Genomic DNA, 17455 nt, shown 5'->3' with positions numbered 1-17455 from the left:
GAGCAACGTTACTGTCTATGTTAGAAAATGCCTAACCTGTGCTAAGGTTAAGGCTGAATATCAGAAACCGTCTGGCCTACTACAACAACCAGAGATACCCGTGTGGAAGTGGGAACAAATATGATATGGGTGATAGTTGATCGATTGACGAAATCTACGCATTTCCTACCGATCCGAGAAAAAGACAACACTGGAAAGCTTGCTAAGATATACTTAAAAGAAATTGTGGCACGTCATGGAGTGCCTATCTCAATCATTTCAGACAGAGATGGATGCTTTGTCTCAAGAATCTGGCAATCCTTTCAGGAAGCCTTTGGATCTCAGCTAGATCTAAGCATGGCGTTCCATCCACAAACGGACAGCCAGAGCGAACGGACTATATAAACATTAGAAGATATGCTCCACGCTTGTGTTATGGACCTAGGCGGCAGCTGGGATACTCATCTACCGTTAGTTGAGTTTTCCTACAATAACAGTTATCATACAAGCATCAAAGCCCCACCGTTCGAAGCTCTGTATGGCCGCAAGTGCCGATCGCCTTTATATTGGGCAGACGCTGGAGACAAAAGAATGGTTGGTCCTGAACTAGTACAAGAGACAACCGACAAGATTATGCAGATCCGAGAGCGAATTAAGGCGGCTCGAGACCGACGGAAACCATTAGAATTCGAGGTGGGAGACAAAGTGTTGTTAAAGGTCTCACCTTGGAAGGGTGTAGGAAGATTTGGAAAACGTGGAAAGCTGAATCCACGATACATCGGACCATTCAAGATCTTAGAAAGAATTGGTACAGTGGCATACAAGTTGGAATTACCGGAGGAACTTAACGGAGTACATGATACATTCCATGTATCCAACCTCAAGAAGAGTCCAACACAAGAAAACGTGATCATCCCTACGGATGAAGTGCATATTGATGACACCCTCCGATTTACAGAACAACCCGTTGAGGTTACAGACAGGAAAGTCAACAAGACCAGGAGGAGCACTGTCAAACTTGTCAAAGTACATTGGAACTCTAAGCACGAACCCGAGTACACGTGGGAACGTGAAGACCAGTTCAAAGAAAAGTATCCCCACCTGTTCAAGAAGACTCCTGCGAGAGTTGGTTCAGCTTGAATTTCGGGACGAAATTCTTTTAACGGGGGGAGACTGTGACAACTGGCACTAAACCGGTAATTTCCGTACACCTTAATTATTATTTAATGACTGCAATTATGTGCTTAAATGTCAACATTTTCTGATTACATACTATACAAGTGAATTCATGCACGTTTTATACTACAAAATATTGTTGTATGCATTAACGAGAGCGTTGCGTCAGAAATACTAGTAAACTCACCGGTAAAACACAATATGCCAACAACTCTGCAGAAAGCAGTCAGACACTAGAATTGAGGCCTAGGTGTAGGTCCAACGTCAAGAATACACTAAAACCCAAGAGTACGTACAAGGGTTAACATATAGACTTTCCGGAGACTAAAATACGCACTAAAAAGCACCCGAAACGCACTATAAGTTCAGAATTTTATTAAATTCAGCTATAAATCAGCTTTTAACACATAAATGTTATGCAAAAATCATGATTTATCATTCAGAATATTTCCCTAAGTGTCGGGAATCGAAAGTGTTACAAAAGGGTACTTAAAGGACGCTAAACGGTGCAATTTAGCACTTTAACGAACCGGTATCAAACCGAACAACCGGACATAACCCGGAACATCAAAATATTATTAGAAGCATTATTTTAATGTTTCTGAACTAGTTATGGTCCCCGAACACCATAACACCCCTTATAACATAATAACACACTAGGTCCCTAAACCATACACTTAAAAGCTTACTTACTTATGGAATTAAGGAATGAAATTTACACTAACCCCCCCCCCCTTGGCTGATTTCGGACCAAGCAAGGCCCCACCAAAGATTATTTTAAATCTTCTCATATCTTCCCTTATCTTTCATGGGGATTTGGTGTGATCTTGATTAGATGGTGTTAGTACTTTAAGAAACACAAGAACCTTTAGGTATTAGAGAGTTGGATTATAAGAGCTTATCATCTCCTTCCCAAAACACAACACCACATCTCTTCCTCCCTCTCCCCATAGCTCTCGGCCGACCCCCTTACCCACACCACCATCTTCTCAATTCAATCCAACCAATTCTAAGTCCATTTAGAGGTGTTAGAAGGTGATTAAGGAAGCTTGGTGCAAGTGGATCTTGAAGGACCTCTTCCGTGTGCTTTTATCCACTCGATTTCCATCATCTTACTTCCCTAGCTTGAAGCTAGTGGTAAGGCTCTTTTGATCTTTGCTTACTTCCATTTTGCTTGGATAAAAGATGTGTTATGTTAAAAATTACTGGAACATTAAAAGACATATTCATGAAAATTGAACATAAAGCTTATATGCATGATGAATCTCGATGAAGTAATATTGTTTAGTAGATGTGTAATGTTTGCTTGTGAGTACTAGAAATATTGGTGTTGATCAATACATGAAGCTTGTTAGATTGTGATTAAACACATGATCTAACAAGTTAGAGGATGATTATGTGTTAGCACAAGAAGATCATCCTCATGTATAAACATGAACTTGACGAATAAATGATTTCTTGGAAAATAATAAACAGTAAACTAGTGAACTTGTAGATCCAAGATTTATAAATAATTTCTCCAAGAAAAACCAAGTTGAAAATATGATTTTTGAAAGATCGTGATTTTTTACTAAACTTACACTATTTTTGGCAAAGAAATAAGTGTAAAAACACTAGGGAAACAAGAAGATGTTATAAATATATATTTTTGTGAAATGTGATTACAAGTTGTAAAGGACTAAATCCTTCAAGAAAGTGATTTACAAACAAATAACCAGGTTCTTAAGGGTAACTAAACCCACTTAATAACATGGTAAGTTACTACAAGTTTTTACAAAAACTTCAAGTTCATGATATAGTGTGATTTACATGATTTTGGCTTATGATAAGTCTTGATGATGTTGTTGATATTGTTGATGATTTAAAAGAAAATAAACACATGTTTTGAAAACATGGGAAACCTCCATTTTTAGGGGAAACTCTGTCAAAATTTTTATAAATTTTGACACTTAGAAAAAAAATATAAGTTTCGAGAAACTTATTCCCCAAAAATGTATTTAAAACCATTTACCAAGGTTTCCCGAACTTATGTGTTAAGAAATGATGATTTCTTCAAGAATAAATTGATACTAAGCGTGTATATTTTTGAGAAAAATATATATTATTTGATCACCAAATTTTGTGCTAAGTGTATGTAGTTCGAATTATACATGATAGTGTATTAGGACTCGAAAATACACTAAACACTCTTAAGGAGTGAAAATACAAAAACACACATACAACATACTTAGACAAACACAAGAAAATATATTTATGAAAGTATATTACTTGATAAGAATAAATAACTTGGACAAACTATGAACGTGAGATGAAGATTTGAACAAAATACATAATTCGGGTGCAAAATACGAAATACTTACATTATTGTTGAGAAAATAATATAACTAAGACACTTAGTTAAAAATATAAATTATTTTTAACACAAGGACAAACACATAAAAGATGGTGACTTGTACTTGTGCGATACAAGTCTAGTGACTAACGATAATAAAACACGTTTAGGTCACGAAGCTAGTTAAGCAAGTCCGGTGAAGTTTACGGCGCAGGAACGCAAAGTTGTGAGTTCACGCTCCCCCTTTTCTTTTAACTGTTTTCAGTTTTATAACTTTGGGGGTGAAATACATGTTACAATGTTTACAAATGGTATGATGATACGAGAAATGATATGAGAAATGATACGAGAAATGATACATGATACGAGAAATCGTGTCACGAATAGGGTACCATAAGCACCATTAGTCAACAATATACCTAGACCGCAGAACAAAAGGTTAGATCTAACAGGTGTCGGGTAGCCACACTCTTGGTGAGAACGAGTACCAAGCAGTGCTTTTGTGTCTCCGAATATGACAACTAGAAAAATGCCTAAGGTTTGGTTGCTTTTTATGTCGTGTCACATGTTAATGGCCTTGCAATCTATTAACAACTTGATACATATATGAATACTTGATTTATACATGAATACTTGATTTATACATGAATACTTGATTTTCACAAGATACATACCATGTTTTCATACAAAGTATACAAACGTTCAATACAAGAACTGCATGAATTCACACCAACATTATGTTGACGTTTTTCCAAAACTCACATGTATTTCAGGTAACTAAAGGTGGATGTGCGCGCAGTCTTACTCATGCTTGTGGATGTCGTCTATGTTTATCTCTAAATAAAGTTGTAAACTTTTAAGACAATGTTTTATGCTATCTCGTGATGTAAACGCTAAATTTATGTTTTCAAATGATGAAATGTTTGGTATTTGAAGTTATTTTTACGAGCATGTAGTACGTTTACCTTTCGTATGCAATGAGAACCTTTCATGATCACACCTCGTGCTTCCGCCGCAAAAAGGGGTGTGACATTAACTTTGATGCGAAATAACAGTTTCAAACGAGATTACTACTTTCAAACGAAATCCCCTTACAAACGAAATTAGCTTAGAAACGAAATTACCCTAATTTCGTTTGAAATGACACCCTTTCAAACGGAATTGTAATTCCGTGCGGAAATACCAAACGGAATTATAATTTGAAGCGGAATTAACTAATTTCGCTTGGACCACTCAAACGAAATTAGTCCAATGTAGCTAATTTCGTGCGAAATTAATATCCAGTTCAAACGGAATTATGATGACATCAGCATGTTCGATCTGTTGTTCAAGCGGAATTACAAGTTTTTATCAAATTTAGATCGAATTTTAGTCCAAATCTTTAAAGGATTAGTTAAAACACTGTTTCGCATGATATATGTGAAATTCAATCCATTTTGACCGTTAAATCTTGTTCAATTTAGAAAAGAAGGTGTAGAAGTAAGAAAATCTGATGAAATCAAGCTGAATTTGATAGAACTCCTCCTCCTGAGCTCTGATACCACTTGTAGGATCGTTGTATGACCCGAATGAGTCGTTCAGAAGAGTTTTGGATCCGAATCAAAGGCGGAATCAATGAAACGGACAAGATAACAACTTGATTCTCGTTAATATGTCTCTATTATTGATGTAATAGTGTTACAGCACCTCGAGACAATTTGGCAGCACTTCAGTACCAAATCAGACAATCGTTACAAATGAAACGGAATCAAGGGTATTTATAGGCGAGTAATTCCGTGTGGAATTAACAAGGTTTGGTTCAAACGGAATTAGCTAAAGCTAATTCCGTACGGAATTAACCTGTTAACTCTAAAGCGGAATTAACTTCTCAAACGGAATTACCTATTCCAAGCAGAATTACCAATCTGGTAATTTCGTGCGGAATTACCCTAAATCTCATAAAACCTAATTTCTAGAACTACGAGCCCTGATCTATCAATCCTATTACATTACATGATACAAGACGAAGTCAACAGACATAGTGCACTAACAAAACCAAGGGAGAAATCCCCAAATTTTTAAACAAAACCCTTGAACAAGACAAGATTTTCTTGCGACATTGGTTAACGCCGTGTAATGAGAAAATTTCATAAATCAAGTTTTACTACCATGAGATCTTTTAATTAACTTAACAAAACCATTCTTATAGCGCTGGTGTGAACATCGATAGAGTTCCACACCGCACTGTGAGAGAATTTTCATAAACAAGTCTTCTTCAAACTTCTTCGAATTAATAAACTTATCAAGAATTCAAGACGCTTTTGGATCGCCTTTTGTGAGTTGCCATCCTGTGTTATACGAATCGCCTTACTTGTTGCTTTCGCCTAGTCTTCGCAACGCTCTCCTTCATCAATTTTCAATCGAACACTTGCCCATCTTGACGCTTCTTATCGCTCTCTCAACCACATCAATCCTCGCGACCCTCCTTGTGGATTAATTTCGGGACAAAATTTCCTAAAGTAGTGGAGACTGTAACAACCCGCACGTTCGTGCGTTGTTACTACTCGTTACGCCTAGCACCAGAGATTCTGGTCATAATGTAATTTTATCGTTACAACGTTATTTTCGCATACCTAATCGCTATAACACATCACACTGCATGTGCTAATGCTCACGATGACGTCGAGTGAGGACCTATTCTACCCTCCGCGATAGCCGTGATGCGTCGTAACACAGTGTAGACTCGAAACGAATACTTGAGATTGTGGATATTTATATACGACCCTTTGTGAATAATTATAATAAATATATTTATATGTGTATGGTTATGTGTAAACAAATTATCGCAACGTTTAACGAATGGAACGAAAAGTCAGAAAACTAACTCAAGCGGACCACCCGATCGAATGACCATTCGATAGAATGGTCATCAGATCGAATGACCATCCAATCGGATGGCCATCCGATCAAAAGGCCATCCGATCCATCGCACTGCACCATCTCCTCTCTCCCTTCACCTATAGATAGCACTTGTCACATCACTGTTCAAGTGATGTGACAGCTCTCACTCGACCAGCACACTTTTGGGCTATTTTCTCTCGATTCCTTGTGATTCTTATAAGTTTCTACCTTAAAACTTGTACTTCTATCATCTACACCCACTTCTTCATCATTTTCACCATCAAATCTTAACTTTTCACCATGAAATCGTCTGATTTGAGGTGTTCTAGGATGATATCATTATGGAGTTCTTATGAACTTCCAGATTTGGCTTCATTCCACCAAGAACAACTCAGATCTAAGAGATTTCAACACGTTAAACACTGATTTCACCTAAATCTAAACATTTTCAAACTGATTCAAGTTCTTTCAACTCTTTTACACTCAATACCCTCAAAACCGATAGAAGCAGAGCTTATTCAGGTCTTCCACTCATTTCATAGTGAAGTGTCGGTCTGAGATCTGGTTCCTATCAAAGAGACAACCGAATTCGGGTTGAACATGAGCAACCGTCACGAACAGTTGGCTAAACGGACTAGGGTGATTCCCACTTCGGTCGGACGACTCGGACTTGATGAGGTCTCCGTTGTTTAACACGTTGTCATACCGTCTCGATCAAATCACAAAACTTTTCAAACTTAGCGAAATATTCAAGTTCTCAAAACGATCAGATTGTTGGACGGATTATCGTCCGATCGGATTGCCATCCGATCGAACGACAATCCGGATTGCACTTGGTCTTCAACACTTAACATTTTGCAATTTTCAAAATACATATCAGTTCCATCGAATGACCATCCGATCGGATTGCCATCTGATCGAATGACCATCCTGCTGTGAAATTGTTCTCACTGAAATGTCTCGCTGATCGGATCGCCATCCGATCGAACGACCATACGATCAGATGACTGTTCGATCGAAGGACCTGAAAGGTAGAGATACTTCTCTGTTTTTAAAATGCTACAACGAAAACTACAAAGCCATCATACACAAATATATCCTATACAAACGAATGTTAATCCGACCGAATGGTCATCCGATCGGATGACCATCCGAACGGGATGACATCCGATCGAATGACCATCCGTTCGGATTGTCATCCGATCGGATTACCATTCGTCACTTAGTCGCTCGTCATCGTTTAACGCGCCATCCATCGCTTATGCTATCATTCTGTGATCAGGCAAATCTCATACGCGCTCCCTTCAATCCAAGATTTTGTTTACTGGGTGAACACGAACAGTGAGTATACTCGAACCCTTTTTATCGCATTTTTAGGTGTAACATACGTTCCTATCAATACAAACTAATCGAATGCTCAAACTATCTATCACTTGCGAATGACTGAATTACATATTAACACGTGATGCTAGTTACATATGTGCTAGGACTTTTACTTGCGACATCCCGCCTTAACTAGTATAGTACTATAGAACCCAACGGGGTCTAGTTAAAGATGAATAGCAATCGCAATCGTAGCTCGAGTGACTTAGCTGGTAGTAACTGTCTCGTGTATATGTTGTGTATCCCGTTAATGTGGTAATTCACAATACTTTTATCTACTATGTTTTTCTATTAAAACTTGTATACTCGCCAATACTTTTGTATTGACGTTGTTTTAACGTATGTTGCAGGTTTAGTCGCAGTCTACATCGAATCAAGCTAGGGAGTCTAGAAACACATCTAAAATCTAGGTTGTTGGATTTGTATTGTTTGAGAGAACATGAAATTCGTGACAGCTTATGTGATTATATTGTTTGTTAGTACGGGATACCGAATGTAATAAATATTGTCGCACCTTAGTAATAAATATTGTCGCACCTTAGTTGTTATGGATTCTCTTTAGCAATCTGATTCGTCTAGTGCCGCGCCCTGATGATTCCGCCATCGGTTGGGGTGTGACAGTCCCCATCTTCCTCGTTGCTCTCAAGACGCTCGTGTCGGGCCAATTTTCAAAAAAGGAGCCGTTAATAACGGCTAGTTTTCTATAAAAGAAATAATTTCTTTATAAATAATAATAATTTACCCTACTTTTCAAACCAATTCAACCCAATCTCTCTCTCTCTCTCTCTTTTTATACAATTCTTCAACTTCTATAAAATTTTAGTCAAGGATACATACAATCAAAATAACTCGAACCCGAACCAAAACATTTTCTCGGTACCCGGCTACTATCCAATGATGGATCCGAGTTGGTCGGCATCTCAATTTTCTTTTTCGGGTTTCCAGCAAAACCCCAATGCTTTCACTCAAATGAACCAAACGCAATCGATGCAACAAATGTTAATGCGAAACCCGTTTAACTCGAAATTTCAATCGCGATGACAACCTTCACCGCCACTGGTAGAATCGTCTCAACCCGTAGAATATGAGGTTGAAGAATATGTGCCGGAGACACAACCCCAAACCTCCAAACGAAAAAAAGGGAAGCAAATGACGTGTCTAGCCGGTGATCAACCTTCGAAACCAAAGGAGCAACCATGGTAAAATATCGAGGAGGTGGCATAGCTAAGGCATACATTAGTACGTCAAAATTCCTAATTGTTGGTATGTAAAAATATATAAATTTTAAACTTTTTTAATATATAAATTCTAAACGTTTTAATATAAATTTTTTTATCATATTTTAGTGCGGGGGGCTTGGACGCACGATGTCAGATAAATATAAATGACGAACCGAAATTTGACGACGAAGAGAATGTAGTTCGAGAGGAGGTATGTCCCCTTGAAAGGGACAAAGCTAAAAGGGTAGCGAATGCAAAAAAAAAAAAAAAAAAAACAAGCCTCATCAGAGGGCAGTTAAAAAATGAACGAGTTGATGGCTCAGTTCAAAGCATACACCGAGAGCATAACCTAAAAGGTAAAATGAAACAACATGAAGTAAACGAACGGGTAAGGTTGAAGCAAGAGGCGTCAGAACTAGAGGAATGAAAGATAATGACAACCAATATCGACACGTATCCGGAAGAAGACCATCACGTTTTGCGTAAAAAGAAAGAAAAGATCTCCGAAAAACGGAATTCTTAGGATTTTTAATTTTTAGCAATCTAGTATTTTTTTTTTAAGTTATGTAGTTTTTAAAGTTATCTAATGTCTTTTTAAGTTATGTAATGATTTTATTTTATAATTTATGTAATGTTTAAAAAAAAGAGTAAAGTACAGTTTCAGTCCATGAGTTTTACGTCCGCTCTCGGGTTTAATCCCTATTTTGAAAAATTCAACACCCCAGTCCCTGACGTATTCAATTGCTCACAATTAAGGGCCTATAAGGGCCTGGCCCTAACAGGCCCTTAATTGTGAGCAATTGAATATGTCAGGGACTAGAGTGTTGAATTTTTCAAAACAGGGACGGAACCTGAGAGCCGGTGTAAACCGCAGGGACTGAAAATGTACTTTATTCTTAAAAAAAATTGAATTTTATTGGAAAAAAGGGGAGAAGGCCCATCCTACACACCCTTGGTCCATCCATCATTGGAGGGACATCCTCCTTCGGTGTTGACGTGGCGGATGATGTCGAGGCCATCCTCAGAGGATGGGGTTTCTCCACACCCCATAGTCTTACTAACTATTTTTTGTTTGTCTCTATCAATAAGAAACAGGGGTGACAATAAGACATGTATCGGTTATCTTAATCGTATGTCCGGTTGTAAAACCATATCTAATGCCCGACCCAATATATGTCGGGTATACATTAGGTAATTACTCATCTGGTATACCCAAGAGTTTGATGAAAACTTCCTTTTGGATTTTCAAACACATTTTTTTTTTCTTACCTTCAAATTTTACATATAATCGTGACTAAAAAATTTTTGTAATATCCAAAATATGTAAGCTTTATGAAGGTATAAATTCCAAAAGACAAGTTAATACTTCGTATTAATAATATAATCAAATATATATTAGAAAAGAAAATTTCATTTTTTAACATAATGATACCTCCTAGAACGAACCGTTACTAAATTAGGGCTAATGAAAAATAAAAATAAAAAGTAAATATTTTCAGGTAATTAGTTTGGGTAAATTGGTATATGCTTTTGATTAATTTGGTCGGCATTACATAATTTCATATCCGTCCCATACCTAAATAGCTATAAATATTTTAAAACTGGTCTCATACACGGTCTCATACCCATCGCATCACCTATCCCGAGTGTTTCGGGTATGCCCATCGGGTTCGGGTTTAATTATCATCCTTAACAAGAAAGTAATGAAAGATTAAGAAGAATGGTTAAAAAATATCAAAATTCATGAAATCTCCACCCTTTTAACACAAATTAGGAAGACATTAACAGGATGCTAAATTTCTAATCTCTGAAATCACTACATCTTCAAGAAAAGCATCATCACTTAGAATTACCACTTCCAAGAGTTAGCTCAAGATCATCGAATCCCATATCATGAATCCTTTCACCTTCCCATGCCTTGAGCCCACCATTCTCAAATCCAACTTCTACCCCTTTTCCTTTATCAAATTCGGCATCACCAGGTTTAACCAGGTGGAATGTCGGGCTCATCGCCATAGGCCCATGGTCTTGGAACCTCAGCCAGTCATTGGTGGAGCAGCCAGACTCGTCACATTCAGGTATAGTCATGGGTTTGAACCGCTGGTATCTTGTTGGGCTTGTGGGTGCAGAACAGGATATCATAAGATTTGGTATGATGTTTAATGAGGACATTGTTTGACTGTTTAAAGATTCCCAAATCAGGTTGTTGTTGTTTTGATGAGTCTTTGATGTTGGGGATGGGATTGGTGGAGTTACAGGGGCACTGTTTGATATGCGAAGCCGAGGGAGCGAAGATGGAATCGAATCGTTAAAAAAGGTGAAGCGATGATGATGATTCGTTGGACTCGATTTCTGGGAAGAGCATGGTGTTGTGTTGGTTGATATGTTCCTGATGTCAATGGAGGGAGGTGGCTTGCATCCCTGCAGATTCAAATCAAGATGGAATCTGATTATGTATGGATGGGTGTTTGCTTCAGCAGGCCAACCACTTGGTGTTGCGTTTTCAAAATAGATTATGCGTTTTCAAAATAAGTTTTTGCGTTTTGAAAAAGCATGTAGGTACACGCTTCTCCAAAACTGCGTTTTGGAGGCAGATAATCACTTTTTCATCCAAACACTTTTTTAGATTATTTATGTTTTACAAACGCAATAATCAAATACTCACTTCAAAACGTAATCCCAAACACCCTCAACCACAACCAAACCACCGGGTTGGGTCTGGATTTTAGTGGTTTTTACAAAGTGATTAGTTTGTTATAAAAAAATAATTTTAAAATAATAAAAGATGGTTGATGACACCCGGTTAGAAAAGACCAAACCAACCTAACTGAATAGTGAATACCTATAGTCCGGTTCAAGGTTTGGTTTGACAGTTTACGTTCCAGAACCTGAAATCCTTAAATATTTATTGGTATTTTCTTTTTTAATTTTAAAGGACGATAATATAATGTAAAGTTATATTTATGAAGAATCCTTATTTTATGTTTAAACTTGATACAAAATTATGTTTCTATTCAATTATCTTTTTTTTTTCTTTTTCTAAAACCAGCAAAACCGATAAATCAAAATGTAAAACTGTGAAAACAGTCCGGTCCGGTCCGGCCCGCCCACCCAACCAACACGGCCGTTTCCCATAACGGTAGTTTCCAGTTTGGCTGGCTCAGATTTTTGTCAGATCCAGACACCCAAACCGCTTGATTCATTTCTGCAAGTCCATCCACAACTTGAACCCCAAAAATCAACAGTTAAAAAGAAGAAATTCTACATTAAAAAAAAAAAAAAAATCACAGATTTAAGATTTCCAGCAATTGTTTGACAAATACTAAAAGTTTTAAAAATCCCAGATCCAAGCAACAGCTGATAAAACAAGTGTTTGTTACCTTACGAAATGTGGTGCCATCAGGAAGCACAACCCAACCAGCTTCTCTACAGAGAGCCTTCAAAACCTCATTATTATCACAATGTTTGGGCAGATCATAGTTCCCCTGAGCTCTCAATCCGCTATATATGTTAGCTGCAATCGCTCTCCTCCGTCTCTCTCTCCTCCGGTTGTTTTCTCTCTCCCTCCACGACGGTTTCCTCCGACCACCTCCGCCTCCGCTTGCTTCCGTCGCCTCTGTTGATGATCCACCTTCCCACATCATCTTTCTTTCTGCTTCGGTTTTATTCAATGTGTGTGAGTAAGTTGAGGTTTTTTGGTTGACGTCAAAAGTGATGAGATACTCAAAGGAAGGAAGCATCTGTTTTGTAAACAACATAGAGGACCTTTATTGTCTGCTCAATGATTATAAATAATTGTTGCCGTAGATTTCATTTGGATGATTCATCATGATTCATGTGTTCAATACTTAAATAAATGGGACAATTGTATATTTCCTTTTAAAAAAATTGATTAATTGCGTATTTACCTAACTTAAAATTTTATAATTGTAAATTTACCTATTTTAATTTATTTTATTAAAAACAAGTTATATAATGATTTTTTACATTTATTTTTACTAAAACTTAGAAAATACAAATTTATTCATTTTTACTAATATTTATGGATTTTTCACAATTCTTTAAAAAAATACATATTTATTCATTTCTTACTATTTTTACTAAAACTTAAACACTAAAATAAACCATTAAACTAGTAAAAATCTACAAAAACTAGTAAAAATAAATAAATATGTATTTTTTTTTAAGTTTTAGTAAAAATAAGGGTAAAAGAGTCATTATATAACTTGTTTTTATTGAAATAAATCAAAATGGGTAAATTTGCAATTTTATAGTTAAAGAAGTAGATATATGCAATTTTAATAGTTAAGAAAGGGGATATATGCAATTTTAATTTAGGATGGGTAAATACGCAATTAAGCAGTTTTTTTAAGGGGAAATATGCAATTGTCCCATACTTAAAAGGGTATTTCTATTCTCACATCCCTATTTTCTTATTTTCACATCCCTAGATATATATGGGTCGTATAATCTTATACGGCCCGCATAGAATAATGTTGCACAGAAATAAATGCATTAGAATGTTTTTTTACCTGTATACGTGTAAACCCCATGTTTTTGAATGTCAAAGTCAAAGTCAAAGTCAAAGTCCAAGTCAAGTTTGACTTCTTTGACTGTAAAAAAGTCTATTTTATGTTTTGTATTATGTGGAGTAAGTGTTGTCAATCCAAGGAATCGAAGTAACCGAATGTTTAATCGACGCGAACGCTTTACGACTGTGAATAGTAGGAAGTAACAATGCGATAAAGTTAATCAATCAATAATCAAGCTAATCGAACCATCAATCAAACTCGAAACTCGAATTATGCGAATTTGGTGTTATATTACGTGTGTGTGTGCCTTATGTGTTATTTGTGCGTGTTTTCTTTATGCTATGTGTGGTGACCAATCGAATCGAAACTCGAAACTCAATCGAACTCAATCGAAATCGAAATCGAATATGGAATGTAGATGCTTGTATGTAGATATAGTGGTTGGGATTAAAAGTAATTTGAATAGGAAACTCTATCGTAGTCGTATCGTCTTCAATCGAAATCGAAATATCAGAAATCGTCGCACCGAACGCTTAAAGCAGGCTGTGAATCGATCAGGCTCCTAGCCGATCGAACAGCCTAGCCGATCGGACGGACTGTCCGATCGAGCAGGCTGTCCGATCGGGATGCCTGGCCGATCGGCCAGCCCTTTCCCCTTTTGGAAGCCTATAAATAGGCCTGTCATTGTCATTCTTTCCACTTTTGGAAATCCTCTGACCGACCAGCTCGTGCTCCCTTTCGTTTCTCAGATTTCTTCTGATTTCGGTAAGTTTTCATCCTAAATCTTGTACTTTCTTGATCAATACACACTCCTACACCTTTCTATCTTTCAAATCTTGATTTCTAACCGTGAAATCATCAAGATCTAAGTATTCTAGGATGATGTCATCATGGTGTTCTTCAAGAACTTCATGTTTTGGCCTCAATCCACCAAGAATCACTTGGATCTAGCCGATTTCCACATAAACAAACTAAGATCTATCACAGATCTGAACATTTACATGGTGTGAAGGATTGAAAGGATGATTTCCAACTTTCTTTCAACTCTTTTACACTCAATGCCTTCAAACCGGTAGAAACGAAGCTTGAGCCAACTCACTAATCATTCTAATGGTTGTGTGGTTCAAGATTCGGATTCTATCTACGAGGTTCACCGATTTCGGGTTAAACTATAAACTCCGTTCCGAACCGTTCACCGGCCGGACTTGGGTGATTCCTGTCTGAGCAGGAGGAACAAGCAAGAACGAAGGATCCATGGTTCAGCTCATTATCGAAATACCTCGATATAACGTCAAACAATCAGAAAAGCCAAGTGTTAGACGAACAGGCCGACCAGGTCAGGATGCTGACCGATCGAACAGGCTGTTCGAACGAACAGCCCAACCGATCGGACATGTCAGCCGATCGACCAGGCCAGCCGATCGGCTAGCACATGGACCCACACTTTGATAATTTCATGATGTATAGTATTGAACGAAGTGATGTTCGATCGAACGAGCTGTTCGATAACATTACTCATCGGATCATGAGATACTATGCTTCAACCCTTAAATCGATTTTCAACTCGTTTGATGTATTGGAGTGCCACCCGATCGAACATACTGTCCGATCAGGTGACATCTTGCTGAGGACTACTACCAAAGTGTTTAACCGATCGGTTAAGCCGGCCGATCGAACGGCCCGTTCGATCGATCGACCTGAAAGGTAAGAACACTTCAATGTTCTCAAATACTACAACGAAAACTTCAAAAGGACAAGCCATCCTACACAAACACATCCTACTCAAAGGAAGAAACAATCCACTCGAACAGTCCAACCGATCGAGCCTACCGGCCGATCGAACAGGCTGTCCGAACGGACTGCCTAACCGAACGAACAACCCGTTCGATCGAACCTACTGTTCGATCGACCAGGCTGTTCGACCCATCATCACTTGTTTCCATTTTACGCGTTACTCATCGTTATGCTATCGAACTATTCAGGCTAACCCTACTCTCAAGCGCTCCCTTCAATCCATCAATTAATCGCTGTGAGTATACTCAAACCCTTTTTGCTTTAGCACTTTTGGGTGTTACATACGTTACTTATCTAAAATCACAATCGATCACACTACTCACTTATTTAATGCTAACCGTTCTGCATGTATTACGTGACTAAATGAATGCTTGTTATTATGTTTACACGTGGAATGTTGTCTACCTGCCTTAACGATGTAGTACTATAGTTTGGACTCAGCACCCGTTCACACGGGGGTTGTTAAGGACAATTACTTGCATGGATTACGGTGGTAATCATGTATTACGAACTGTCTCGAACAGTCAACCCGCAGTCATTTGTATCGATAGATCCATTTCGATAATTAACATGCTTCGTTTCCATCTGTGTACGTGCTGGTTATGCGTAAACTATTTCGAACTCTATATGCTATTATCAAACTTGTATGCTCACCTTTACATTCTATGTATTGACTTTATTTTAACGTATGTGATAGGCAATTAGGATGCTTGTCTGCTAGGAAGGCGAGCTAGGAATAAACGTCTAGAGCATAGTTGTCTGTAGATCTTGCAGATCGAGTCTCTAGAGGCATTTGAACAATATTTATATTTTATTTAAATCTGAGTTGTCGGAACAGTATATTTGACTAGATGCTTATCTATAATAACTTGTTTTATTATTTGGGATACGGTATGAGACGTATTATTTAAACTAAATAGTAATGATAGTTGTTATGGAAACTTCTGGACAATCTGTTTCGCTCAGTGCCATGCCCTGACGATTCCGCCATCGGTTGGGGTGTGACAATACGAGCCGTATAATATTATACAAGCCGTATACATTTGTATACGAGCAATATAATGTTATACAAGCCGTATACATTTGTATACTTAGGCAAACATGGCCTTGATTGTCAAGAACTCTTACGATCAATCTTGGATCCCGAGACGACTCACACACTCTATGATGGACAATGGATGATGGTGGTGGATGATGGTGTTGTGATGGTGGTGGGTGGTGGATGAAGTGTGAGAGAGGTAGTGTGCCAAGGGATGAGTTGCAATGGCTCCAAGCACTCCTATTTATAGGCTGAACAGAAGCCTGGGCACGGCCCCGTGTCCGCTGGGCACGGCCCCGTGCCCGTCTGACACTATCTCTCCTCATTAATTGTAATTCGCAATTACAATTAATGCGCTTGCTGTACTTTGACCACGCCCCCGTGTTCATTGGGCACGGCCCCGTGGTGAGCAATAGAAGCTTCTACAGGTTTGTCTTTTCTGCTGCTTCTTGGGCACGGCCCCGTGCTCGCTGAGCACAGGGCGTGTTCAGTCTTCTGTCTTCTCTGTTTTGCTTGGGTGGATGCTTTCGAGGGGTCGGGCAATCCACTTTTGTTCCTTTTCTTGTATTTATGTTAGATTTAGCTGTCTTTTTGCTTCTTTTGTTAATTTGAGCTCATTTAATCCTGAAAATACAAAAGGAAGACAAAAATACACTTTTTCCAACATTAGTACTTAAAAAGGGTTAGTTTTATGCCTCATTTGATGTAATTTATATGTTGCATTTTACACACATCAAATATCCCCACACTTGAATCTTTGCTTGTCCTCAAGCAAAACTCTTTAATATGTGGCTTACACTCCCAAATGGAATGGGTAGAAGAGAAGGTTTTGGGATTGTCATAGAGTGTCGGGATTTTCCAAGATTGTTTCGGTTTTATTTTTACTTATTTACAATCCTATTCGTCATGATTTATTAAAAATGTTTCATAAGATAAATTATTTATTAAGGCATAGCATACCTTTGTAAAATTCCATTTATATACAGGTTCACATACCTCACGGGAGAAATCACTCACACTCGGCCGAAGGTGTATTTTTTAGTGAATCACTCGAGAGCGGCATGGAACTTATTTCTACCATAAGCTTTCCAAGCAATCAATCCTCCTCCTTTTTAACTTT

At 37.9% G+C, this 17455-nt stretch overlaps 1 protein-coding gene across 1 annotated transcript; it reads right to left on the bottom strand.

The window, feature by feature from the left end:
* Positions 1-10671: 10671 nt before the first annotated feature.
* Positions 10672-12748, bottom strand: LOC110873662 (protein BRASSINAZOLE-RESISTANT 1). The gene is made up of 2 exons (XM_022122653.2): positions 12351-12748; positions 10672-11391 (listed from the first exon to the last, which is right to left on the bottom strand). The coding sequence occupies exons 1-2, from the start codon at positions 12726-12728 to the stop codon at positions 10810-10812; spliced, it is 960 nt and encodes a 319-aa protein (XP_021978345.1). The 5' UTR covers positions 12729-12748; the 3' UTR covers positions 10672-10809.
* Between the last annotated feature and the right edge of the window lie 4707 nt (positions 12749-17455).

The sequence above is a fragment of the Helianthus annuus genome, chromosome 8 (genome assembly GCF_002127325.2).
Source record: "Helianthus annuus cultivar XRQ/B chromosome 8, HanXRQr2.0-SUNRISE, whole genome shotgun sequence".
Lineage (NCBI taxonomy): Eukaryota > Viridiplantae > Streptophyta > Magnoliopsida > Asterales > Asteraceae > Helianthus > Helianthus annuus.
The sequence above is the reverse complement of the archived record's forward strand: the minus strand, read 5'-3'. Positions and strand labels throughout refer to the sequence as shown.